This window comes from Muntiacus reevesi, chromosome 1, assembly GCF_963930625.1.
Source record: "Muntiacus reevesi chromosome 1, mMunRee1.1, whole genome shotgun sequence".
Taxonomy (NCBI): domain Eukaryota; kingdom Metazoa; phylum Chordata; class Mammalia; order Artiodactyla; family Cervidae; genus Muntiacus; species Muntiacus reevesi.
In genome coordinates this window covers 16,800,589-16,827,609 of record NC_089249.1, presented here as the reverse complement: position 1 = coordinate 16,827,609, position 27,021 = coordinate 16,800,589, and the positions used below count along the sequence as shown (strand labels likewise).

At 43.2% G+C, this 27,021-nt stretch overlaps 1 protein-coding gene across 1 annotated transcript in view; it reads left to right on the top strand.

The window, feature by feature from the left end:
• The window catches only part of BPIFC (BPI fold containing family C), a 31,120-nt gene extending 6,154 nt beyond the window's left edge, over positions 1–24,966 (top strand). Inside the window, exons 3-15 of the mRNA XM_065921199.1 lie at positions 136–264; positions 1,900–2,055; positions 2,176–2,239; positions 4,313–4,373; positions 6,760–6,851; positions 7,888–8,064; positions 9,227–9,280; positions 10,463–10,633; positions 11,297–11,364; positions 21,251–21,293; positions 23,064–23,127; positions 23,880–23,956; positions 24,819–24,966. Of these exons, the coding sequence (XP_065777271.1) occupies positions 136–264; positions 1,900–2,055; positions 2,176–2,239; positions 4,313–4,373; positions 6,760–6,851; positions 7,888–8,064; positions 9,227–9,280; positions 10,463–10,633; positions 11,297–11,364; positions 21,251–21,293; positions 23,064–23,127; positions 23,880–23,956; positions 24,819–24,938 (1,276 nt within the window). The 3' untranslated portion in view covers positions 24,939–24,966. The remainder of the gene's footprint in view (positions 1–135; positions 265–1,899; positions 2,056–2,175; positions 2,240–4,312; positions 4,374–6,759; positions 6,852–7,887; positions 8,065–9,226; positions 9,281–10,462; positions 10,634–11,296; positions 11,365–21,250; positions 21,294–23,063; positions 23,128–23,879; positions 23,957–24,818) is intronic.
• The last annotated feature ends 2,055 nt before the right edge of the window (positions 24,967–27,021 follow it).

Below are 27,021 nucleotides of genomic sequence, written 5' to 3'. Positions count from 1 at the left end.
AGGAAGCCCCCTTCCTCTATAGGAATTCATAATTGCCTATTCCTCTCAGGAGTTCTACAACTGCGTTTTGAGTTTTGCCTTACTGAAATATGTGCTACAAGAGTGGCACTAATTCTTCTGTTTCTTGTTTTACAGCATAAAAATCACTGCCTTTTCATTTCCAAATACTTCACTCTCCTTTGTTCCTGGGGTCGGAATCAGGGCCCTGACCAACCATGGAACTACCAACATCAGCACAGACTGGGACGTCAAGTCCCCACTTTTGTGAGTATTCCACTGAAAACTCTGCTGCTATTTTGGGGGGACATGGAGCAAAAAATCAAAACTGTGCATGTTTGCCAATGTATTTGACATTAGGCTTCTTTCCCTCAATCATTAACTGTCAGGGGAGTATGCAATTTCCTTGGTTCTGTCTCATCATAGCAAAAATTTGAAGTGACGGATGGACCAGTGTCACAGCTCGGTTACAGCTCAGTTTAATTTGGCAAGCAAAGGAAAATACATCCTCGAGGTGTAGGGCGGGCCGACCCAAAAGAAGCGAAGAGAAAAGAAGAGAGAGGCTCAATTTTGGCTCCTCTTTTTATGTTTTTTTCTCCTCCCCCTGAGCCTGCCCTATGTAAATTGAGATAGCCAGGAGGGCTGTTTGTTTCACTTGTTTTCACTCCAGGCCTCAGACCTTGCTCTGTTCTATTTTTGCGGGCTTTTCCCTTTCTTTGTCTTTTAACCACTGCTATCTTGGACTCCTTTTTCCTATTCTAACTACCTAACATTAACCATCTTTCTCAAGCGCATTCTTCAAGGAGAGATTTAAAACAGAATATCTTTTCTGGGGACAAGGGAGAGGGGCCTGAAAAGCATCAGTGGCAGAGCCACTGATCAATGTGCCATTTAAGACTTCCTAAGAGCTAGAAGTCCCTGATTGTTAGAGGCATGGACATGAGCTTAACATTTCAGAGTCCCAGTGAATCACCATCTGACCTTGAGCTAGTCTTTGAACATGCTTCCTTAACTGTAAGGGCAACTGCTGAGAAATAAGCCTTCCTGCCTCACAAGGAGGTTGGAGGAGGATAGTCAGCTTCAGCCCAATTCTGCCTCTACCAAAAGGCCTTTGCACTCTTCTATACAAAGAAAGGATCAAATTCAAGGTGCACTTACAAACTGCCTACTATGTGCAAGTCACTATCCTGGGTGTAATGTTTAGGTCTGCCTAGGTTGATGCCCCAGGATAACACATTCATTCACCCATTTGGTTGTTCAACATCCATTGATTGAGTACCTACTGCATCTATTTACAAATGGTTCTGAATACCACTCATCTCCCTCTCAAGAACTCCAGTCTTGCAGAGAGTAGAAAAATGACATTTTTCCTGATAAGAAGCAGAGATTCATGTATTATTCTTTTCTTTGCTGACTTATCAACCATAGATTGAGTGCTTATTCTATGTCAGGCCACAAGGTAAATCCTGGGGCCTGGAGATGAACTCCATCAAGGAGTTCACAGACGACATCTAAGAGTCGCCTGCCCATCTAGATGCCCCTCCTAAATAAGCTGTGGCCACTTTACCCTTGTGTCCTCCCTCTAAACAAGCTTCATACATGAATTGTGGTTAATATTAAAACATGCCCAACCACGATGGGGGCCAGAGCACTCAGGATGAAATACCTACAAGGTCCCTAGAACTGTCACTATTCACTTATTTGTTACTTCATTTGTTCAGTAAGTAGCCATTCAGCTCCACTCCTATCTGTTGTAAGTGCTAGGAATCCAGAGGTGATGTTTTTGCCCTCGTGGGACTTAGAGCCTATGGGTAAGCCCTCCTATGGCATAGATTCAGAGGAACAAGATCCATCTCCACCCCTGCCCAGGCGTGGGTAACCTTGCACTTTTTCTCTCAATAGCCAAGACACAGGAGCAGCTGACCTGTTTCTCTCTGGGGTCTATTTCACCGGTATAGTTGTCCTGTCCCGAAATGACTTTGGTCACCCGATCCTGAAGCTCCAAGACTGCTATGCTCAAGTGAGCCATGCCAACGTCTCATTTTCTGGAGAGCTCAGGTGAGTGAGGGCTTCTGGTGGGCAGTGGCCGGGCTGTGGCTGGATTCTCGGGCAGCTCCAAGGGGTGGTTATTAACTAAATATGACTGTATAAGCCTTTAAAAAAATTTTTTTTCCCTAGTGTCCTGTATAACTCCTTTGCTGAGCCCATGGAGAAACCCATTTTAAAGAAATTAAATGAAATGGTAAGTCCTTAAAGATTATCCAGCCATAGTGACATGCTGTCAGCAGCAGTTCTACCATGCTCTGATGAACTCTAAGTCAATAAACCTTGCCTGAGCACCAACTGTGTGCTAAGCACTCCCCAAGCCACTTTCACAAACATTACTCTTTGCAGCTTAATAGCTTCTTAAGTGCCTGCTTTGTGCCAAATACTATGATTGGTGCTAGAGATATAGAGATAAATAAAACAGCACTCCCTCCCTCAAATCCTCACCTCAGGGTGGGCAAACAATCAAAAAGATTTGGTTTATTGTGTGCCTACTGCATGCCCAGCACTAGGCTAGAGTCTGTTGAGGATATGAAAAAGGAATAAGCTCATCTGTTTAGGAAAACCCAGTTCAGACTTGTGAAACTAACTGAATAAGTACTTGAATCTTGTACATACCTATGTAGTCTTTAGATTGAACTGAAGGGGTTCAGAGAAATGAAAAAATTAAATAAATAGATCCTGGAAGTATCCTGGGAGATATATTTGGAGAGTGCAGGACTTGAACTTGACCTTGAATTACAGGTAGGATTTGAATAGGTAAGGAATAGGAGAAAAGAATGGATATTTCCAGCCAAGTGAAACAGTATAAGTTAAGGTGACTTCCTGATTCCAGAAGTCAGCGTTTGAAGAAGGAAAAGATGGAGTTGGTGGTGAGTCCTCTTTCCAATTCTGACAGTGTCTTCCCTGAACACTTCACATGTTCCTGAAGAGACAAGGAGAGGGGTGAGGAGGACAGGGAAAAGAAGGAGATTCATCTCTGGAAAAGAGGGGCAAGGATGGTCTCTGGTTGTCTCCATCCTCCTTGTGTTGAATTCAATGCTCAGAAGGCAGGAGGTGCATAATGAATGTTGATGAGGAAGTCAACACACAGAAACATTAAGCAACTTGTCCAACAAGGTTGCCCGGCTGGTCCAAGGATGCTGAAGCTTTCCTATCTTTCTCCATCCTGACCTGAAAGGTGCTGACTGCCAGCAAACGTGCATGTTAAAGAGTGGCTGGGAAAGAGTGCTGTCACCTTCAGAGACCCCACCCTTGCTCATCCATCGTTCAAAACAAGCCATGGTCCTTTGGCTTCCAACAAGAAGCCAATAGTTAAGCTTGCCTGGAGTTTGTATATGACATAGAACTCATAGATGCTTTGCTTCTAGGGTTCTCTCTGTGTCACTGGAAAAGGACACAGTGGTCTAGTCATGTCAGATTTGATTTCGAATCCTGCTGATCTACTTGCTCACCTTCTCTAAGCTTCAATTTTCCCAACTGTAAATAAGGGACAGTAGTGCCTGCTTCTCAGGACTGTAGTGAAGACAGAATGAGGTTAACAATCGCTAACATTCATTGAATGCTTATGACATAGCAGATGCAGTTATCATCCACATGTTGCAGATGAGGGGACTGAGCCCAAAGAGTCCAAGGAACTTGCCAAGCCATCCAACCCCAGGCAGCCAGGCTCCTGAGCCTCTGCGCGTAACCCCCACACTGAGTGTTCAGCACACGCCTAGCACATGGCACCCGCCTTGGTCCTTTTCCTCCTTCCTACAGATGTGCTTGGAAGAGATTCAAGATTGCTTTTCTGATTCCAAAAGGGGTTCTGATCTAAGATGTCTGGTCAAATGAGCTCTCAAAGCAGCCCAGCGAGGAAGTCAAGTCCCTGCTCTAACTCTCCCGGGGCAAGGCCTGGCATGCTGACAGTGGAGGGGAGAGGCAGGGGCGTCCCTGCCATCAGGAGAGGCTCAGCAGGTTCCCCGGGTGTCATAGCACGTGGACTGGGCACACGTCCTGTCGTGCCACAGGAAGCAAGGCCAAGAGCTCATTCTTTGATGGGGCAAGCTGGGTGTAGTCCCAGTTGCTCTGAAGATGAGCCAGCATTCAATGGCACACCACCCACTCATTAGGAACTCGAGGTCCATGGACATCAACTCATTTAAGGGAAAGTCCAAATGGAAAAGGTCTTCTCACTGAAAGGCCTTTGTGGGCAGGGTCTAGGCCCTGACAGAGATGTCCAGTACAATGTGATAACCTGCATTTTTTTTTTTCCTTTTATGGCCAGCTCTGTCCCATCATCACAGGTGAGGTGGAGGCATTGAATGCCAATCTCAGCAAGCTGGAGGGTGAGTCCTAGAGCCGTCTCTTCCGGGTGCTTCTTCGCCCACCCCACACTCAGGTGCTCTCCAGGCGGGCTTTGCTCCGGCTCTCCTGTCTGCTTTCCCCTCTGCAAACTAGTGCCACTGCAGGACGGGGCATGCGGGGACTGACCTGGGTGTGTAAGGCCTGCTCTTTTCCGCTGGTTAACTAGCTTCACTGCAGAAGGAGATGGCTTCAGGAGACAAGATGCAAGGCAGAGGATTAAATGTTTGTGAGCTTGAATCCCAGCTCTGGTACTAAATCCATCCTCTTCAGAATGATGGATGCTCATCCTGACCAGTTACCCCTGGTTCTAATCCCTTTGGTGGCTCCTATAGCTGCCTTCAGGATCAAGTCCAAATCCCTTAACATGGACTATAAGACCCGCCTGTCATGGTCCAGCTCCTTCTCACCTCTCTGGACTTCATCTTCCACCTCTAGCTGCTCCAGCCATCAAACTGCTTCTCCTGCCTCACACCCTTGCCTCCCATCCTGCTGTCCTCTCTGCCTGGAAAAGCCTTCTCTCCTCTTCATCCATTTATTCACTTAAGAGATGTTTACTGAGTACCTGTCACTCTGCCAGCACTGTGCTAAGCACAGCTCTGCTTCCTATCCCTCAGCCACTCTTTATCTTTTCCCTCTTCTTTATCTTTTAAGGCTCAGCTCAGGCATAGTTCCAGTTCCTCAATGCTCACATGATACTTTGGGTGTTTCTATCTCTTTGCACTCCATCCACTCGTCCCCCAATGAGGTGCTGAGCCCCTGGAATAGGCTGGGTGCTATTCTTGGTGCTGGAGATGCAGCAATAAGCCTAGGAGACAGAAATACCTGCCCTCGTGGGGCTAGTGAGAGGAGACAGACAGCCTGCAAGATAATTAGTGACATCTACAGTATCATTGCAATAAATGGTAAGAAGAAAACTAAAGCAGGGAAGGAACTGGCTGGCAGTGGGGCAGGGGGGGAGGGTTGTTTAAAATAGCCTGGCCAGGAAAGGCACCCCTGAACAAGTGGCGTTAGAGTAAGGACCTGAATGAAGTAGGGAGCAACTGCTCCTAAATCTGGATGAAGGACTTTCCAGCCAGAGGAAAACTCAAGCTCAAAGGCCCCTGTGTGAGCATGCTGAGTGCCTTGGAAGAACTGTGAGGAGACCATACTGAAAACAGAAGGAACACGGGGGAAGTATCAGGAGACAAGGTTAAAGAGGGGAAAGCAGATGGTTAGAGCTTCAGAGCTCTATTGGTCATCACAAAGGCTGGCTCTTAGTCTGAGATGAGAAGTTGTCGGAGAGTCCTGGTCGCACTTTGCATGTCCTGACTTATATTTTAAGGAGATCACTCTGTCTTCTATTAATTATAGGACAGAGTCAAAGGTGGAAGCAGGGAGACTACTTAAGAGATTACTGCAGTGACCCATATGAGCAAGGAAGAGAGGGACCTGGATGGAGTGAGGAAGATGATGAGAGGTGTTCAGGTTAAGGATGTACCTGGAGGGTAGAGACAGTGGTACTTACTGACACATTGAATGTGGATCATGAAAAGAATCAGGGATGGATGACCCCAGGGTTTATGTTGAGCACCTTGAAAACTGGAAGAAATAGATTTATTGATACCAAGGTAAGGAAGACTGCAAGACTCAGTTTGTAGTCGGACCATCCAGAGCTCAGCTATAGATCTGCTCTTATTACATTGTGTTAATTTCCTGTTCCACCTTGAGTTCTTTGAGGGGAGGAACTTTGACTCTTCTCTGTGTCCCTAACACCCAGCACAGTGCCTAACTCGTAGTTTAATACATAGGGGATGAAAGGAAATGGTGTCTGGACAGATGGATTGGTGAGTGAATGCAGATAGATGAATAAAAAATAATAGATTGGCGAGGTAGGGAAAGAGTAAGGAGATGCAGAAAAGATGAGGAAAGAACCTGTGGAAGAGTCCCATGTCTTAGCTTGCTGTGGGCAAATTTCTTCACCTCTGGGAGCATGTATAAAAGGTTATGGATGAAAATTTGGTGTACCAATGGACATGAATTTGAGCAAACTCCAGGAGATGGTGAAGGACAGGGAAGCCTGGGGTGCTACAATCCACAGGTTCGCAAAGAGTCAAGACACAACTTAGTGACTGAAAAACAACAACCAAAATTTTATTGATGTTTCTCTCAGGGCGATGTGACAAATGAAAGGTTTTACTTTCTTCTTTTGATTTATCTACTTTTTCTGAGTCTTGAAAAGTGAGCAAGTGTTACTTAAGAAGTAGGGTAATAGTTAATTTTTGTTTTAAATAACAGAGGATTCAGAATTATATTGTCCTGGATAAACATTAATCATGTGTTATACTATACCTTTATGAATGTAAATTTTCTTTTTTCTTTGTTTTTTAGTTTTAAGAAAGATGGACAACTATACTCTGCTGGATTATTCTCTAGTTAGTCCCCCAGAAATTACTGAGAATTACTTTGACCTGAATTTGAAGGTAATTTTGTCATCATCAGAGTTCTGATTTTGGCCATTAGCAGCCAATATTCGAGGAATAAACATTATGTGCAGAAGGAAATATAACTATGTTCTCTTCCAATAATCTAATTTTCTTTTAAGGAATTCTCTCATGTTTACATTCCTTTAAAAGTCTCTTGAACACTTGAACACTTGCTTGATTGGTAAATGATTGTTTGGATTACATAACATATGTCTGCCTTCTTCAAGAAGAGTATCATATTGTCTACCTCTGGGAGTAAGGTTTGAGGCTAAGAGGCAGCAAGTAAGATAGTCTGCATTTATTAGAACTGAACAGATCCATATATTGTAAATATTGATACTTCTATTTATTCCTAACTCTCAGGTTAGTAAATTTAACTGAGGGCTGCTGATCTTGGTCAGGGCCATTAGCTCATGATAATGGTGTTTGCTGATTGTAGAAAAGTGATTAACTGTGGTTACATTTAATTTACTCCAAAGTTAATATCATTGTTTTTTTTTAATGCATACAGACTTATGTTTCAAGGACTCAGAGTCATTCAAATCAGTTAAATGTTACACAAGACACCATTTTTGTAATAACAGCCTATAGCTAATGAGGTCAGCATTTAAAATGTCACAAAAATGCTTTAAGCCACATAGCATCCTGGGTCCTTTTGTGTCTATGATGCCTCAGATGCTCAGAAGTCATGGGTTTTGCAGGTCAGAGGTTTGACATCTCTATGTGACACTTCAGGAACTATTTAGAGCTGTTCCCTCTAGATACAGGCACTTGCCTTCCTTTCTCTGAGAAGAGGACCAACAAGGACACTCTTACCAGATTACGCCCCAGAGTGGACCAGACATGCTCAGATATGCTCAAGAAGTCATCAAAGCACTGAAACACAGTCCGTAGGCAAGGAGTCAGAGGACTCGTGGTTTTCTCATCCCTACTGAGTTTCCGCAGTTTCCCACATTCTGACTTGAGTGGGTCCACCTCCTGCACAGCTGACTCTTCCCCTAATCCACTGGTCTTTCTCTCTATTTCCCCACAGGGCGTTTTCTACCCGTTGAAAAGTCTCCAATATCCCCCCTTCCCATCAGTTCCTTTTGTGCTCCCGGAACGCAGTGACTCTATGCTCTACATTGGAATCTCCAAATATTTCTTTAAATCTGCATCCTATGCTTATTTTACAGCTGGGGCTTTCAGCTTCACTCTCACCACAAAAGAGGTGAGGAATGTTAATGGATGATAACAATCAACGCCGACATTTAATCTTATTTTAAGTATCCCCGTGCGGGGGTGGGGTGGGGGGTTGTAATGTTCTTATTCCTGGGCCATTGTAGGCACTATCACTTCTAGCAGGATGATGAATAAAAGGATTGCAGAATGAATGTTGATATTAGTTGGAGAGTTGCTGGGTTTCCAGTTCTGCCAATTTCAGCTTTTTATGTTCTTCTAGATTGATCTTAAATAATACCAAGAACCCCCCTCACTACTTATTACCTGTGATGAATACCTGTGAAAATTGGGCAATTTCAATGTACCTAACATCTCTATGCCAGATTTTCATCATTTGGAAAATGGGAATAATAATAAACCCATACTCATAGGGTTGTTTTGGGTATTAAAGAGGTTTAAATATATGTAAAGTATTCAGGCCAATACCTAACACAGAGTACATGCTCCATACATCTTTATTATTATTGTTTGTGTTATGCTAACATAAAGATTTCTCCTATTGGTAATTACAATTGACATCTACAATGATCAATAAATAGCACAGATATTCACTGATCCTCTTTGTCATGCCCCTCCCTTTTGTAATGAGAACACTCTCTCCAGCCAGTCAACTAACAACTTTCATTGATCATCCCTCATGACTCTTTCCATTGTCTAGGTCCTAATTATACACGTAGCTATAAATCTTATGTTCAAAATGCTGGGGGAACACAAGCTCCCAGACACTGCTGAGAATGAGATATTTCTAGTTTCAGACTTGAAAACCATTCATCTGTGAAGATAAATTGTTTATGCCTTGTTTATCTCAGTAATGTCTGAAAATGAGGACAGTAAAACAAGACTTCTTGTTAACTACTGTAAAACATTTACATATGGATCATACCTATATGATGTACACTGTGTTCCCAAGGTTAAAAGGTACTTCTCAAAGCAATGTAACTTCCTCTGTGACCTAAGGGCAAGTCACTTTACTTCTGTGGGCCTCTGAGTTCCTGTGGTTGGGCTATGAAATGATAGATCACCTTCAAACATTAGGCATTTCTGGTACAACAACTTCACGATTCATAAAAATTATAGAGAATGCTGCATTTTCCTTGAAAACACAACCCAGGTATAAACCTTCCAGTGACATGATGTTCTTGATTTTCCAGATTTCCAACCATTTACTTCACAACTCTCAAGCCCTTGGCAACATGCTCTCCCGGGTGAGTGCTCAGGGTTTGACTCCTTAATGGTGTATTTGCTTTCATTGCAGTTCTTCTGGGAGACTTTGCATTCCTTTTTGGTTCAAGCTTGCATCCATATTTCCCTTCTTAAGGATTTTGTCTTTTGAAAAGTACTTATGTATTTATAGTGCCACATGCGGGGTCTTTAGCTATGGCCTGTGAGATCTATATCGTTCCCTGACCAGGGACTGAACCCGGGCCCCCTACATCGGGAGCATGGAGTCTTAGCCACTGGACCACCAGGGAAGCCCCAAGAGTTTTGTCTTTTAATCAGATATCTACAAATACTGACTGAACAATACAATACAAGTTCCTAGTGAAGACATTGTAAGTTCACAGAATAAATCCTCTCTTCCTTCTATAAGTTCCACCGCACTTGAAATAATTAGTTTAAATGGGAAAGGAAGGAACAGGGCTTACATTTTTGACCTTAGTAATAGTGGCGTTAGCTGCTCAGTTGTATCCAACTCTTTGCGACCCCATGGGCTATAGCTTGCCAGGCTCCTCTGTCCATGGAATTCTCCAGGCAAGAATACTGGAGTGGGCTGCCATTCCCTCCTCCAGGGGATCTTTCCGACCCAGGGATCGAATCTGGATCTCGCATTCCAGGCAGATTCTCTACCATCCGAGCAACCAGGAACCCATTTGATGCCTTAGTAAAGCAACTACTAAGATCATGGTGGCGTGGCACCTAAGTATTGGGCACAGTGTACTGAAAGGCTCAGGTTTGCACTGGAGGACCCAGAGGCGCTTGTGTGGCATCCTGGGTTTAGAGCAAGGATCTCAAGTCAGATAGACCTAGAGTTGAACCCTAGTTCTACAGCTTACCTGCCTGAAACCTTGAGAAAATTGCTTAATCTCTCTAAGGCTCACTCTCCTTAGTTGTGAAATGGGAATCCTGATAGAACCTGCCTCACAAAGATTTTGTGGAGATTGAATGAAATAATACTGAAAGTCCTAACATGTGCCTGACACACAGCATGTGTTCAGTAAATGCCAGCTGTTCTTATTGCTATGTTGTTATTGGTATTATTATTAAAGAGCCTTTTTCTAACTGTGATGATGTACGATTAATCACCACAGGCCACCCCAGATTTGTGATATCTCCTCTTCATCTCATGACTCCCAATCTCTGTCTCTTTCCCTGATTGTGGATTGCAGATTGCAGAACTCTACATCTTGTCCCAGCCCTTCATGGTACAGGTCATGGCAACAGAGCCTCCTGTGATCCGTTTACTTCCAGGTAACTTCACCCTGGACATCCCCGCCTCCATCATGATACTCACCCAGCCCAAGAACTCGACTGCAGAAACCATCGTTTCCATGGACTTTGTAAGTCTGCGGGGACAGGAGGGCAGCCTATGGATACCAATCCTGTCTGTGCAGTAGACCACTGACCTGCTGGTTCTACCAGAGATTTGGAGGGATGGAATGAGCTCCATCAATTACGGGAGTGGGCAGGGTTGAGACTGAGGCAGAGGGAGGTATGGAGGCCAGTTCTCATTCAATAGCTCTCAACCCTTCGCCACATGCTGTGTGCCCTTTCCTCTGCTTCAGTTACATTAACAACCAAATTTCTTTTTTTTTTTTTTGATAAGTCCATCAAGGTGGAGTTCAGGTTTATTTGAGTAGATGAAGGCCAAATGCAATCTGAGAGAAAATGACTGAACAATGAACCTAAGTGAGATGCTACACACACACACACACATACACACACACACACAAACTCACACATAAACACACACACACACACACATACACATACATGGACAAGAGAGATTAGAAGAAGATGAAAAATAATTTAAAGGAGATTTTCAAACAGAAAGTCTTTATAGTTAGTCTCCCTACCTGCAAGACAGTATTTTCAAGAGCTGTTTCTTTTCAATGTTTTTTGAGATGAAAGTGAAGTTTAGGTTTCTGCTATGGGTAGTGATATTTGTGGCCAAAATGGACAAATTCACTCATCTTACTAATGAATGTCTTTGTTTGCTGCAGGTTGCTAGTACCAATGTTGCCCTGGCTATTTTGGGACAAAGACTGATCTGCTCTTTATCTCTGAACAGGTAAGCTCAGTTGATATGACTGTTGGATGGTAGTAACAAGTGAATCAACAGGCCAAGAGACAAGTGAACATTCACAACACAGGTGAAGTTATCATCCAACAGACATGAATCATTAAGCACTTCTCCTGTAACAGTCCAGATAATTTCAAAGTATGGATCTAACTGAAAATTGTATTATAAATTTTTTTCTTCTCAGTAAACAATATTCAGATAAATCTGGCAACAAAATCAGCATAAGTTTAATTCTACAATGTAAATTCTCATTCTAATGGTACAGCAATAAAAAATGAATTTCCTTTTCAACAAATTTAAAATGGATGCTATTGAAGAAAGAGAATGAAACTTTGAGGTCAAGGACTGAAGTTTCAAACCCCTGCTTCCCAGTTCCAGAACTACAATCAAGTCTTTTAACCTCTTTGAACCTCAGCTGCCTTATCTGTAAAATAATGAAGTCATAAAGAATCATCTCTGAGTTACCTTCAGTCTCTTAACATTCAGATCCCATTACTAGAATGCAGCATTTAACTAGACCATGCCCCGTGGCCTGGCTGGCTCTCAAATGCAAGCCATGCAGGGTGAAAGAGTTTGAGCAGGTCATGTATACAGATCACTGAACACTATTTGCCACTGGGAAGGATCGTCTTCAAAGCTCATTCTCTTCAGCCCTTATAAAGTCCATAGTGGAAGTCATGAATCAGACAACCTAGGAGTAAGGATATACAGAATAATCAGATGGCACAGATTAAATCCACGAAAGGAGGAAGAGGAAGTGATAAAATAGGCAAATCAGAATCTGAAAAGACTGGGAAACCAACAGAGGAGAAAAGTTAAGTCAATCACCATAAGTCAACTTGATGGCTGGGAAGATTATTGTAGGAACATGGAAAATATGTTCAGTAAAATAATATGAAATGAAATAAGCAGAATATAGAACTGCATAAACACTACCATCAACCATGTAAAATAGCTTTCCATCTGGACAAGAAGGTGAATCACAAATGGAGGATTGTGTTAGGATATGAGATTATGAGTTGGCTGTTATCTTAAAACTTTTTTTTATAACTATGTTGCTTTTCCAATAAAAGGAATGATAAAAGCAAAAAGTAGTGTGGTTTCCCAGAGATAAAAGATTTCATGAAGACTTTCTCCTCAATTTTACCAGGTTTTCAAAGGACTGATTTCTCCATTAAATTCAATAGGCATGGTGCCCAGAGCCTATGAAACTTCAGAGACTCATGAAAATGTTTTCATATATTTTAAAATAAGAAATTTAAAATGAATTCAATCCAGACTGGACTATACCATGACTTTATAACACCTTAGTCTTCGAAGATCAGTTTTAATGTTGGTTTTTGGTTTGTTTTTTTTTTATGGAGGAAGAACTCCCAAAGGTTTCAGATCACCAGATGTCATGATACAGCCCTGTTTGTAGAAGATCAAGGCTGATGAATTTCTTAACCTTGATGGGTGATCTTTGAGATGGAAGTTTTAATGGTTGAGAGGGTGGAAGCCAGACAGCAGGAAGAGAAGGGAAAGGATGGAAGGTGAGGAGCTGGCAGTATCTGAGCTAGGCCATGACAAAGGCCAGAATTTGGAAGTTGGTTTGCCTGAGTCATAGTCCTGTGAGTACAGGTGAGACCTCCATCTGATGGCTGAGAGGAAAGGGGAGCTGGAAGTCTGGAGTGATGGGGGATCCCTGCAGCAAGGCTGCCAACTGAGGCAGCAAGCTCTGAGAAGGTAGAAATAATATTTGCCCTTGAGCCAGGGTCTGGTTTCCTGTCAGGATGAGAAGGAAGGATTTAATAAGAACAGGACTTCAGGCTGCGGCAAGCAGGTAACAAAGATCTTGAGTTGCAGAGAGACCCAGGTGCTTTTCTGCTGACCCTCAACTCCAACATTCCTACCAGTAAGAAACTGCAGGTACAGTGGGCATTATGTTTATTTACAGAAAAGTGAAAGTGTTTGTCGCTCAGTCATGTCCAACTCTTTGCCACCCCATGGACTGTAGCCCACCAGGCGCCTCTGTCTATGAAATTCTCCAGGCAAGAATACTGGAGTGTTCAGCCATTCCCTTCAGGGCATCTTCCTGACCCAGGGATGGAACCCTGGTCTTTGGCATTGCATGCAGATTCTTTACCATCTGAGCCACCAGGAATAATTAGGAAAACTGATGGTAACCTGTTAAATTCACATCATCCAAAGAAATGTTTGAATTCATTCTCCAGCTTCCTGAGGTCCACAAGTCTGCTTTGACCTTGCAAACGCAAATCTAAAAGTAGGACTCCTGCCTTCCCAAAGTCTCCTCCAAGTCCCGTGTGACCTCCTTTAGATTCAGGTCACTGGGCAGGCTTCCTGTACCCTGAGGCCTTGGTGGGCTCTGAAGAGGACTACCTATATAATTTGTGAGGCTTGGTGCAAAATGAAAGTGCAGACCCCCCTGTTCAAAAATCATGAAGAACTGCAAGATGGAGACAGCAGGGCATTAAACTGAGCGGAGTCCTTCTGAACACAGAACAGGTCACATGCGCTGAGTCTGAGGGTGGCTCCTGCCGCGGTACAATAGCAAACCTCAAGCAGTGAGCAGACTAGGGGCCAGGCTGGTGGGCCTGGCATCACTCGGGTCCAGCCAAACCCAGAAGCAAGGTTGCAAAGGAGCAGAGGCTGTGCTGACAGAATGCTTTAATCTTCGGCAGCAGGAGTGGTAACCCTGTCTCCTATACACCCATGCCTCTGCTCCTGGGCTCTAGGAGAGAGACTTTCCAGGGGGAGCTGGTTTGCTGTTAGGTGACATCATAGAGGGGCTTCCCAGGCGGCACTAGTAGTAAAAAACCTTCCTGCCCCAATGCAGGAGATATGAGATGCTGGTTTGAGCCCTGGGTGGGGAAGATCGCCTGGAGGAGGACATGGCAACCCACTCCAGTATTCTTGCCTGGAGAATCCCATGGACAGAGGAGTCTGGCAGGCTACAATCCATAGGCTTGCAAAGAATCAGACACAGCTGAAGCCACTTAGCATTCAGACACACACACAATGTCATAGAGACACAGCAGGAAAACGTGTAAAGAGCACGGGGATCAGTGAAACACCCCTGGGAAGAACCGGGTAACACAGGGTCTCTGAATACATCCCCCCAGAACACCATAGCCTTCCTAACCATCTTCTGCCTGAGGGTGGCTCTCTGGAGCCACTGCTCAGGGCTGGCTCCCTAGATATAAGATGTAGAAATCAGAGGCGAATCCAAGGTGGAGAGTTTAGAGAGGAGGGAAAATCACAGGCTCAGAATAGCTGGTTCAGGTCCCAGACCAGATATCATCAGCTGTGGGATCTCAGGCAAGTTTCTTAATGTCTCTGGGCCTACATTTTCTCCTCTACAAAATGATATAGTAAAACCTACTTTAAGGACTTGTAAGAAATATGTGAGTTAACACATGTAAAGTGCATGTTAAGTGTCTTTAAAAAAAAAAAAGATGGCAATTTAAAACTTGGATGCTGGCCATGATGGTCAGGGGAAGGCCATATTCAATTATTCAAGAGTTTCATTCAGAAAATACCTCATTCCTCTGCCTCCTGCCCAGTGATGGCTACTAGAGAAATAGCCTTTTGCTCTATTATTTATAACTACTCTTCATTATTGAGCCTTTACTGTCTGCTGGTCCTGTGCCAAGCACCACACGTATATTATTTAAATCTCACAGCCTGTGTCTCCAGAACCCAGCACCATGTCTGTAGATTGAATGATTAATCCTAGAGGAAGCTTATTATCTCCATTTTATGGTTTATATGGGTCAATTAACTAAGTGTTGACCAACATAAATGAACTGCCAGATATTTCTCCAGCAAATGTTTAATTTGGGACAAGCAGAGAATTGCATTTTGGGGTCTATAACCATGGGGAGACTTGTACAAGCACCCACATGTCAACGGAAGGAGAACCCTTTTACAGAGGGGACAAGGAAGTCAAGAGGGCTGCAATAAAGAGTCCATGACTTTTGTTTAACTGAGTCCTTGCTAGAAAAGAAGAGGTTTCCTTCTTTGTATTGGGCTCTGCTGTTGTCCCAGGGTGTGAGAGCTCCCCCTTCTGGTTTCCTGGCTCAATTTAATCAAGCTTTCTATTTATTAATAATTTTTTACATGAGTCACAGAGCTATTGAATGGCAGAGCTAAAACTTGAATCTGAGTGAGTCTTCAAAGCGATGGGTGTTTGTTTACTTGCTACATTATACTGTATTTGATGTGGTGAATAGTTAAGACTTAGAAAAGGACACTTAGACCTTCAACATATAAAATAAATATCCTTGCCTGGAGGAGGAGACCAAGAGCATGGAGTCAGGTTAAACTGAAATAGGCATCATGTCCTTTCTCAATTTTAAGTACTGATAGAAAAAAGAGAAGACACTGGCATTGTGTGTCCTAAAATGGTAAAAATACACAGCCCTTTTCTCATCGCATTAAATGAAACTCGGCGAAGGAAAGATAAAGAAAGCGAAAGCTGGGAGTATTAGTAACAAACTTGACTTCTTTGGTATGTCCAATTAGAAGCACAGGCTCTGGAGTCAAGTGTGTCTCATTTTGAATTCTACCTCAGTCATTTGCTGACTTGTGGCTTTGTGCATGTCCACTGAGCCCTCTAAGAAGCAGTTTCTTCCTCAGCATAACAGAGCCCCTGTTTAGAGTGTTGTATCCGTAGAGATGGGAATGTATGAAAAGCACAGCTCCCAGCACATAATCAGTGCTCAAGAAACTTTGTTGCAACTAGTAGTAGGGCTTTTTCCCCATTCTGGGGTCAAAGTTTGGCCAAATAAGACAGGAGAAATTGGTCCCAAAAGACAAGACAAGTCAGGAGGATCTTAAAAGCTGTGGAGTTGGCCTTCGGAGTTCTTACAGTTCTTTTTACATTTGAGTCTTTTTTTTTTTTCAAACACAGTTTTATTTGGAGGTAACTCTGATCCAGATTGGTCATGTAGTAGGCGTTTTTGAGACTAATTCAGAGACTAAATTAAACAACAGTTTCCCTTTTATGGCCTTCATACAGATTACTTAATTCTAACCCTTTTTCTTAATCACGTGTAAAGCTCAAAGCAATCCATTGCACATGACTGCTCAACCATTTAGAGTTTGGAACATTTTTGTGGCATTCCCACAATCGAGAATTTGGATGCTCCCAAACTGCACCCCACCCCACTACCATACACACAGGGGCGCGCACACACACACACACACACAGTTGCTCTACTACCTCTCCCATGCAACAATGTCAGAGAATGCAAATATAGCTGCCTACAAGCAGATAGTATCACACCCAACTCTACTTCTCACAGTTGGGCAGATAAGCCTTTCCCAACGTGAGCCATCTGGTGAGAAACAGAAAGGAAAACAGGTCTGGGAAGAATGGGTTCAGTTTCTGTTGGAACGGTGCTCAGACAGGCCAGCGGAGCTCAGGCTTGGCACCCGGGCTGATTTCCGTCTCCATCCTTCTACGGAGCTACGGTTGAGGCCAGGGGAAAGGAAGGCCACGGGGGGGCCCCTATTGGAGAAGGAGCCCCCAGTGATGTCTTCCCTTTCTCCCAGACTCATTGGTGGGAGGACGGATTTCTAGACTGCAGAAGGCAATGGGATTGAAATACTGGGAAACTCTTCCTCAGCGAGAGAATCCTTTTCTTCTGGAGGAGGCTCAACATCTGCCTCCCCTCAAAAGTGTTCATCATTGGATGAAATCCACAGCCTAGGGTTTTCAAGATCTTCAGCATCTGGTCCTGCCTTTCAAACCAGCCAGTCTTCCCTCCCTAAAGTGAACATACTACTCCAGCTGCCTCACCCTCGAGGTGACCTCAGTCCAGCAGTCCAGGAGTCCCCAACCTTTTTAGCACCACGGACTGATTTTGTGTGAGACAGTTTTTCCATGGACTGGGGTGGAGGTGTGGGGATGGGGAGAGATGGTCCAGGCGGTATTGCCAGCAATGGGGAGCTATGGGTAACAAACAGCATTGACCGCCCACCCACGGCTCACCTCCTGCTGTGCAGCCCAGTTCCTAACAAGTACCAGTCCGTGGCCCAGGGCTTGGGGACCCTGCAATATACACCTTCCCATCCATCTTTTATCTGCTCATTTATCCATACATCCACTCAGTGAGAATTTATAGAGCGCCAAGTATATGTTCTGCCCTGTTCTTGATACAGAGAGTTGAGAGAAAAACAATAGTTTCTACCTTCCAGGTTCTCAACTTAGTGAGGGAAATAGTCAGATTAATAAGCAATTACAGTACTGGGTGCTAAGTGACAGGGTAGGGGTGCTTGTACGTGGTAGTATATAGAGTGCGTCTCTCAAAAGACAATTTATTTTCCCCCCATATTATACACACACACACACACACACACACACAATCCACTCTGGTCTTATCACCTTTTCACACCTTCCCAGAATTCCTGCAACAAGTAGTGTGCAAACCCATAAAACAGCCCCTGAATACAAGCTGCTTTGTAATGTTCTATAATTGCTTCCTACACATACAGTTTCTCCCCACCCCTCATAAATACAGATATCAATAAAACTCTTCATATTGCCTAGCACACTAATGAGCATAGAAGAAGCACCTGGGAACCTCACCCTGCCAATTTTATCTCCATACTGAAACTAGAGTGATCTTTATAGAGCCCTGACATCCCCCGCCCCTCCTTAGAAACATTCCATAGATTTCTTTCCAGATAAACATGACATTTCTAACATGGCCTGAGAAGCCCAGCCTTGTCAGACAGACAGCCACTGTCTGTCTGTCTAGCATCATATTGCTGCTCTCTCCCTAGCTTTCTGTTCTCTCTATGCAGATCTTTGCAACCTTGGCCCAGACCCCTTCCCCCTTCCTTCCGCATTTTGCCTTTTTAATCCTGCTCATCCTTCTTATGTCAACTCTAAGACACAGCCCTTCCTTGGAAACCTTACTGCGTCCACCAAGTTAGATCAGGTTCCTTTGTCATTTACCTCAATGAACGTATTTCTTTCCTTCAGAGTTTTTATCAACCTTTAATTAAGCCTTCATCAGTGCGATTATTTGGTTAATGTCTGCTTTCCCACTGGGCTGTAAACTACATGGGATAGTGACTGTGTTTGATTTTTACTCACACTTCTATCTCTGGTACCAGTTCCAGGGCTGACATATACTAGGTATTCAATAGATATCTGCTAGAAGAATCAATGAGTGAATGAGTGAACACTACTTGTGATATAAGTCATGCTCTGTACTCAGTCCTAGGAATACAAAGGGAATTAAGACTGGATCTCAACCCACAGGGAGCTTATAATCAGAGGGCAAAGACATAAGCAATTATTATAGGGACTGCATGCAGGAATTCATTATCAATGTCTGCCATGGCCACGGGGTTGCAGGAATGGCACTGTGAGTGTCTGCGTTTTGGTCCACTTGGCCATTATGTCACACTTGCTACATTAACTCAGAATATGAAGAAACATTGTCTTTTGCTGTGTTTTAAAATTTGAACTTTAGCTCTGGTTTTCGATCAGAGCAGTAAACCTTCTCCAAAACTTTCTTTCTCTTCTCTTCCTTCTTTCTTTCTTTCTGCCATGTGGCATGCAGGATCTTAGTTCCCTGACCAGGGTTCAAACCCACACCCCCTACAGTGGAAAAGTGGAGTCTTAACTACCAGACAGCCATGGAAGCCCCCAAACCCTTAAAAATAGGTTTTATTTGGACTACCAAGTCCAGTGGTTAAGATTCCACGTTTCCAATACAGGAGATGCAAGTTCAATCCCTGGTCGGGGGCACTAAGATCCTACATGCCATGTGGCATAGCCAAAATGAAATAAAATAGGTTATACTTTTATATGTCTGCAACATAGAACTATTTGAGCTCCCTTTCTCCCCAGCCACTCTCTGTTTCTCTAATAAAAATTGCTGCTAGTGGCAGGACTTTAGGGCTTCCCTGGTGCCTCAGACTGTAAAGAATCCATTAGCAATGCCAGAGACCTGGGCTCAATTCCTGGGTTGGGAAGATCCCCTGGAGGAGGGCATGGCAACTCACTCCAGTATGCTTTGCCTGGAGAATCCTCATGGACAGAGGAGCCTGGCGGGTTACAGTCCATGGGGTCGGAAAGAGTCAGACACGACTGAGCGACTAAACACAGCCCAGGACAGCAGGGCTTGAAGTAACAGGTTAGGGACCAAGTGGAGAATTCAAGGTCAAAGGAGTGGGGTTGGTTGCCACCTAGTGGTCTGAGTTGAGCTTTTGTGTTTTTCAGAGCCAGGACAAGAAGAGTTTAGTTAGTGAACTAATGGGGTAAATTGAGAACTAGGAAACAGAAGTCCAGGTGGCTCAGTGGTGAAGAATCCGCCTGGCAACTCAGGAGACACAGTAGACACACCAGTTCCATCCCCGGGTCGGCGAGATCCCCTGGAGTGGGAAATGGCAACTGGCTCCAGTATTCTTGCCGGGATAATCCCACGGACAGAAGAGCCTGGTGGGCTACAGTCCACAGGTTCTCAAAGGAGTCGGACATGGCTTAGCGACTGAGCACACATGCGCAAGAAAAGGATAGTTGGTTTGTAGAAACCTCAGATGGTAACCAATCATGGCTTGGGGTTGTGATGAAAGAACAGGAGATTCACAAGCATATTCCTCTTTCGTGCAGGCCGAAATTCTAGGCTGCCCTAGATTGTCCCTCGTAAGAAGCAGGTTGACCAGGGGGAGGCATCCCCCTCACATTTCCCCAGCAGTATCTTCAAGTGATGTTCAACTGCTCAGCTTACTTCCTTCAAGTAACAATTGCCCTAACAAGTCTGGTCTTCACTTTCTAGTAAGACCAATCTGTGCCACAGGGCCTCTGATATCACTTCTTTTCTTTTTTCTTAATTTATTTTTTTGGCCGCACTTCAGGGTATGTGGGATCTTAGTTCCTCAACCAGGGACTGAACCTGCGTCCCCCTGAGATGGAAACACTATATTTGGGAAGTTCCCTCTGGTACCATTTCTGATCTTTGTCAGAATTAACAGTCTTTCTAGTTTTTGCTCTTAGCTGTCGCCTTAAAAAAAAAAAAGAAAGAAAGAAACCTCAAAGCCTAATTCATACTAACATGGTATTAGCTGATAATAAGCAAACTTACCTCTTTCATGCACATTTATTTCTTAAATGTTATAGCAGAAACATTCTTGGGAGAGGCAGAGCTGAGTAAAGTGGCCACACCTTATTGAAGAGGGGCATAGATAGGGAGACACTTAGATGTTGTATGCGAACTCCTTGATCATCAGTTTTCTTGTCTGCCAAAGGGGCAGTAATAGTAGCATCACTCACAGAGTCATTGGGAAGATTACATTTTAAATGTTCAAATAGCTTCTAGAAGAGTCCGTGTCACCACCACTGTCATCATCACTGTCATTGTCATATTTATTCATAAGGGACCAGTCTAACTTGGGGAAGTTACAAGGTTGAGTTTAGGGCAAGAAGACATAAAAACTGCTTCTTAAGGAAGTTCTGGGAAATTCCCTGGTGGTCCCCTGGTTAGGACTGGGCACTGTCACTGCCAAGGCCTGGGTTTGATTCCTGGTAGGAGGACTGAGATCTCAAATGCCACATATCTCAGTCAAAACGAAAATGTTCCGTGTTTCAAGCTGCCAACAGTAAGTCCCTTACAGCAAATGCACTTGGGCAACCCATCCTGTTTCCGTTTTTCCTGCCCTGCTCCTTCAGCAGCAGATACAGGGGAAAAGATGTACTAGAACTCGATGTTCTCACAACTTTGTGTGGCTTTTAAATAATTGCTTACTGAACTGAAAAAATTGTTTCTTTTTATTTTTGTTTCTTTCTACTGATGTGCTTGTTTTCAAGCCTTCCATTCTTGAACTTGTTCCTTTTTGTTTTGTTTTGTTTCATTTTCAGATTCCGCCTTTCTTTGCCAGAGTCCAATCGCAGCAATATTGAGGTAAGAATCAGTGCTGTCCAAGTTCCCACCTAGGGAAAAATGAGAAATCTATATAGTAGCTGGATAATTGTTTTCTTTGCCTGTGAGTGTAGGTTTTAAAATCCTTTATGTAGCAACACATCCACCAAGCTCATTAACCATTAAGCAAGAGAGGAATTCCCTTGTATATATTCAAAAAGACTTTAAAAAGAATTCAAAAGATTGTTAAGACTATGTAATGCTGGGGGAGGGAACATACATTTTCAGGAACATGTCATTTTTTGGATAAAATAATCCTCTAGAGTTTATGATTCAGACTAACAAAGGATGATGCTCTATATGAATTGTTAGGTATGGTTCAGTTTTCTCTTCAAAGGTTTTCTACCTGTCTCCTAAAATTAAGTTAAGGCTGGTTGTGTAGATGCCTCTTTGGAGGGGTCTAGATTGGTGACCTCCTAATTGGAAGAGGTCATCCCTCTGTCCATGGAAACCCTCTGTCCCAAGCTTCACGAAGATCAACCGAATCACCAATTTATGTCTCTACCCTGTCTCAACATGTCATTATGTTATATGTCATTATGTTATAGAGAAATGGTTCTCAGTTGGGGTCAATCTTCCCCTTCAGGAGCATTTAGCAATGTTTGTAGACATCTCTGAAAACATGACAATGGTATATATATGGAATTTTATATATATTATTAAATATTAACTTGTTTAATCCTGATAAAAGCCCAAGGGATTAGTATTATTATCTTCACTTTATGGTTGAGGAAATTGAGGCACAGACAGGTTAAGGAACTTTCCCAACATCACACAGTAAAGTGGTCAAAACAAGAGATACACCTAGGAAGTCTGCTTCAGAGCCATCCTTGCAAAGCTGCAAAAAGGTTCTTATTATTGCTAAGCATATAGGATGCTTAAAATATTCATTGGATGAAAAAAACATTCATTGAATGAACTGAAGTTCATCATAGTCCATTTGTTTTTAATACCCGAGTCTTCCCAGGAACGAGCAGTTTGCTAAAGTGAAAGTCGTTCAGTCATGTCCAACTGTTTGTGACCCCATGAACTATACAGTCCATGGAATTCTCCAGGCCAGAATACTGGAGTGGGTAGTCTTTCCCTTCTCCAGGGAATCTTCCCAACCCAGGGATTGAACCCAGGTCTCCCGGATTGTGGGTGGATTCTTTATGAACTGAGCCACAGTGGAAGCCCAAGAACACTGGAGTGGGTAGCCTATCCCTTCTCCAGCAGATCTTCCCAACCCAGGAATAGAACCGAGGTCTCCTGCATTGCAGGTGGATTCTTTACCAACTGAGCTATGCGGGAAGCATTTAGGTAAGATTATACAACTACTTAGCTTATTAAAGATAAATTGCAAGTTCTGGTGGTGCCATTAACTATAGAGCACAACATGGGGAAACCCCTGTGACTGGAATCCCCAATTAATTAATGAAAAACCACTAACTACTCTGGATTGTCTTACTTGATACCTAAGCTGGCACTTTTGCTGCCACTCTGTGGTCCCTCTGCGTTTGTTGTCACCATGATCCAGTGTAGAGAGGGCAGAAATGCCAATCCTCAGTGAGGAAAAAAGGTTAGGAAACCCTGTGAAAATGGTTTCCCACAAAATAGCTTTCAGTGTCTGGAAACCTAGAATATGTCTATAGGGAGATGCTGATTTTTGCTGCCCATTCCGATAAGGTCTGGGAGAGTACATGTCCAAACCAGGCATTGTACTTTCAAAATACCCTCATTTAACAACTGATTCAGTTTCCCCTTTCATTTTAGGTCTTGAGGTTTGAGAATATTCTGTCCTCCATTCTCCACTTTGGAGTCCTCCCACTAGCCAACGGTAAGAGAGTCTGGGGAAACAATGTAACTCGGACACTGGTTACGTGTTGGGGATTGTCCGGGACTTTCCATCCTGAAGCTTGTACTTCTAATGTGTTATTATGAATCCAGGCTAGGGCCAGAATTGACAGAGTTGATACCTCAACTATATGGCTTCGAAATTAGATATTCCAGCTTCAAGCCTTGTTAGCAACCCTACTTGCAAGCAAGAACCGCTAACTCTGGTTGAGCTAAGGAAATTAAAACCATTCTCCTTAAGCAGCCAAGAGTCTCCTTTGGGTCAGCCAGAAATGAGATGAAGCTCCTTTGAGGGTGTCTCTGTGGTTTTTATGCAAAGATCACCATTGGAATAGACAGAGTTTTAACGAATGACAATCCCAGACCTACACTGCAATTGTTCACAAACAGTGGCATCTTGAGTGAGGCTAGGTTAAAATATGTTTTGCATTGGAGATCAAAATATTCTCAGGACCCACTGATTAAGGTATTTTCAAAATACAAGTTGGATGAGTTGCTATCTTTTTTTCTGCCATCCAGATACACATAGTTGCAAGTACATTTTTATTAAGCACAGATTAATTAGCCATTCTTTCAGCAAAATGCTAGGGATATATCAGAGAGAATTAAAGACACAGAACCAGGAAGAGTGGAAGGATAAATAAACAGAAAGTTTTTTGTTAGTCTGTTACGAAAAAGTTTACCAAATCTTCCATGCCAGTGCCCAGTTATTTCACATCTTATTCTGTATTTTAGCAAAATTGCAGCAAGGATTTCCGCTACCAAACCCACACAAAATCTCACTTGTCAATTCAGACATTGAAGTTCTTGAGGTAAGAATTATGGATATTAATTGCCCCATTTCTTTTCATCATAGAATGTGCCTCTTCCTATTTTGCTTACTTTTTGTTTTATTTTCTTCTGCTTTGTTTTTTCCCAGCCCAAGGAATTTTATAATCAAGATATTTAGCTCTTAAAGCTCATAATTAATCATGAAAAACCCTTAAACTTGAGTTTAAAAATCATATCAGAAAAAAAAAAAAAAAAAGCTGTCAGACCAAATCTGATTTGCCTCTGAAACCAAGTTTATTCACACCACAGTACAAGAAGATGCACTAGCGCGCTTTATTTTATTTGTTCCACAAGATACACTGCAAGGCTAGGATTATGAATCCCATTTTATAGATGAGGAAAGGGAGACTCAGAGAGGTGAAGAGGTTTTTGCAGCTGGAAAGGGCATATTCGAGACCAGATTGGCTCTCCTGATTCCCTTAGTGAGTAAACTTTGGCCTGAACCAGAGACACTCCTCTGGGTTCAGGGACCTGCTGTAAAGTGGTTTTCTGGTTAATCATTCTTCACAAACTTCAGAACACCTTATTTCCTCCCTTCTGGGGCTTCTTGGTTTGGGGAGGTCGATGTAAGATTATGCCAGAATTCTCCAACCCTATATACTACTCTGCACCCCCTGCTCCCTCCCCATGTCCCCTTCTATAGTCGCTTAAATCGCACAAGGTGACAAGAATCCAAAATAGCCTGTTCCTCGGTCTGAGGCATCACAAGGGGGCGTGGTTAGAGGAGGGTACGATACAGGAGGACCCGGTAAAGAAGCCCCGCCCCCTCACCCGTCTGGCAGACTTAGACATCCTATGGCTCCCCCAAGTTTGACATTGTCTTTGTTGTTGCATCCTTTTCAGGGTTTCCTTTTGATCTCCACCGACCTGAAGTATAAAACATCAAAGCAGCGGCCAGGTTTCCATGGTTGGGAAGGTCTGCACCTGATAAGTGGACAGTGGAGTGGGAAGCCAACCCCATGATTGCCTGTTTATAGAGTCCATTCCAGGAAGCAAATGGCCCTTAATCCCACAGCTCCTATAAACCCAGAACGGGAAGACAGTACACACTGGAATTGTAACGCCCTTGTGGAACGCCGCAAGTTTTCTTTTTCAAGGCCTCAGGAATGTAGAGGGAGGCTAATGGGGTGAAAGGGTTAAATGAGGATGTGTGTGTGTCCCCACATGTGTGGAGGGGTAGATGTTCGAATGTGCGTTCATGTTTGAGTGCATGTTGTGTGCTCCTGTGTCTATGAGATTCTGTGGCCAAGGACAAGGCATATATTACTTCTAAGGAGGTCTGGGAGAAGGTCTCAAATACAGATTTGCATCAGTTGTTGTCAGCGGAGATCCCTTTAGCCTCTTCAGCTCTCTAGGGTTCCCGCCTCCCTGCATACTGGATTTTATGTTTTATATTTACTGCTACTGTCCCCTGTATTTAATTAAAATTGTTTTCTATCAAAGTCAGTTTTGCGTTTTCATTTGCAAAGTTTCTTGTCCCTGATTTTTTTTTTTTTTTAATAAAATAAGACAGGTAAGAAGAGAATATAGTGTCCCTAAGGGTTTTTTTGTTTTTTTCTCTCCCACGCTGCACGGCCTTCTGGCTTGTGGGATCTTAGTTCCCTGATGAGGGATGGACCTCTTGAAATGCAGAGTTCCAACCACTGGACCATCAGGAAATTCCCTAATGTTTTTAATACTACCACAAACTGAGCTTGTACAGATTTCAAAACTTGATTTAAAAAGGGAATATGCTGTCTCTTAGATGTGTCTGGAGAGAAACAGTGATTGCAGGAAACTCTACAAATTGTATCACTTTAAGTTTTAGGCTGTTTTCTCTCCCAAATTAAATGAAATGGCAATGCAGAGTACTAGATAAATCATTGATAGATTAATGTTGTTGGAGCAACAAATCAATGGAGTGAAATTGGGGCAGAAGAGGAGGAAAGGGGAACTAAATAGAATCCACACTTGTAGGAAATAGAATCCACACTTTGCTTTTGTGATGCTGACAATCCAGTAGGGGAACGGAAGACAGCTGTTTACTGGAGGGCTTACCCAGTGTTTAATCTTCACGGCCACTTGTGAAGAATTATGATCCCATTTTATAGAAAAGGAAACAAAATTATTAAAAAGAGATTTATCATACAAAGCTAGTAAACAGCAACGGTAAAAATTCAACCCAAGCCTTTCTGATTCCAACGTCGCTGTTCTTTACATGAGGTAGGATTGGAAATAGAAAACACTTAAGGCTCACTTATCACTGTGAAGAAGAGACAGTGTGTATAAAAGCACGTTCATAGAGTACTTAGTCATCAGAGAAGACTAGGCTGGGAAGCCCTAGACATCCATAACGACTGCCATTTATTCATCTTTGTACTGCTTATCTGACCTCAATAGATGTCCTCCTCAGTGTTGTTGGAACAAATGATAAACTGTCATGTTTCGTTCTTTGGAATGCTCTTTTCTGACAAAACTATTTAATGTGTTCACAAACTCGTTTTGAAACATTACAAAATTTCCATTGTGGTATCTGTTTTGTTTCTCTTTCTCAGATGCAGATATCTCTTTCTCCCTCACTCAGTTCAGTCGCTCAGTCATGTCCCACTCTTCGCGACCCCATGGACAGTAGCACGCCAGACTTCCCTGTCCATCACCAACTCCCGCAGCTTACTCAAACTTATGTCCATCCTGTCGGTGATGCCACCCAACCATCTCATCCTCTGTCGTCCCCTTCTCCTTCCACCTTCAATCATTCCAGCATCAGGGTCTTTTCAAATGAGTCAGTTGGCATCAGGTGGCCAAAGTATTGGAGTTTCAGCTTCAGCATCAGTCCTTCCAATGAATATTCAGGACTGATATCCTTTAGGATGGACCACTTGGATCTCCTTGCAGCCCAAGGGATTCTCAAGAGTCTTCTCCAACACCACAGTTCAGAAGCATCAATTCTTTGGGGCTCAGCTTTCTTTGTAGTCCAACTCTCACATCCATACATAGCTACTGGAAAAACCATAGCTTTGACTAGATAGATCTTTGCTGGCAAAGTAATGTCTCTGTTTTTGTGGGG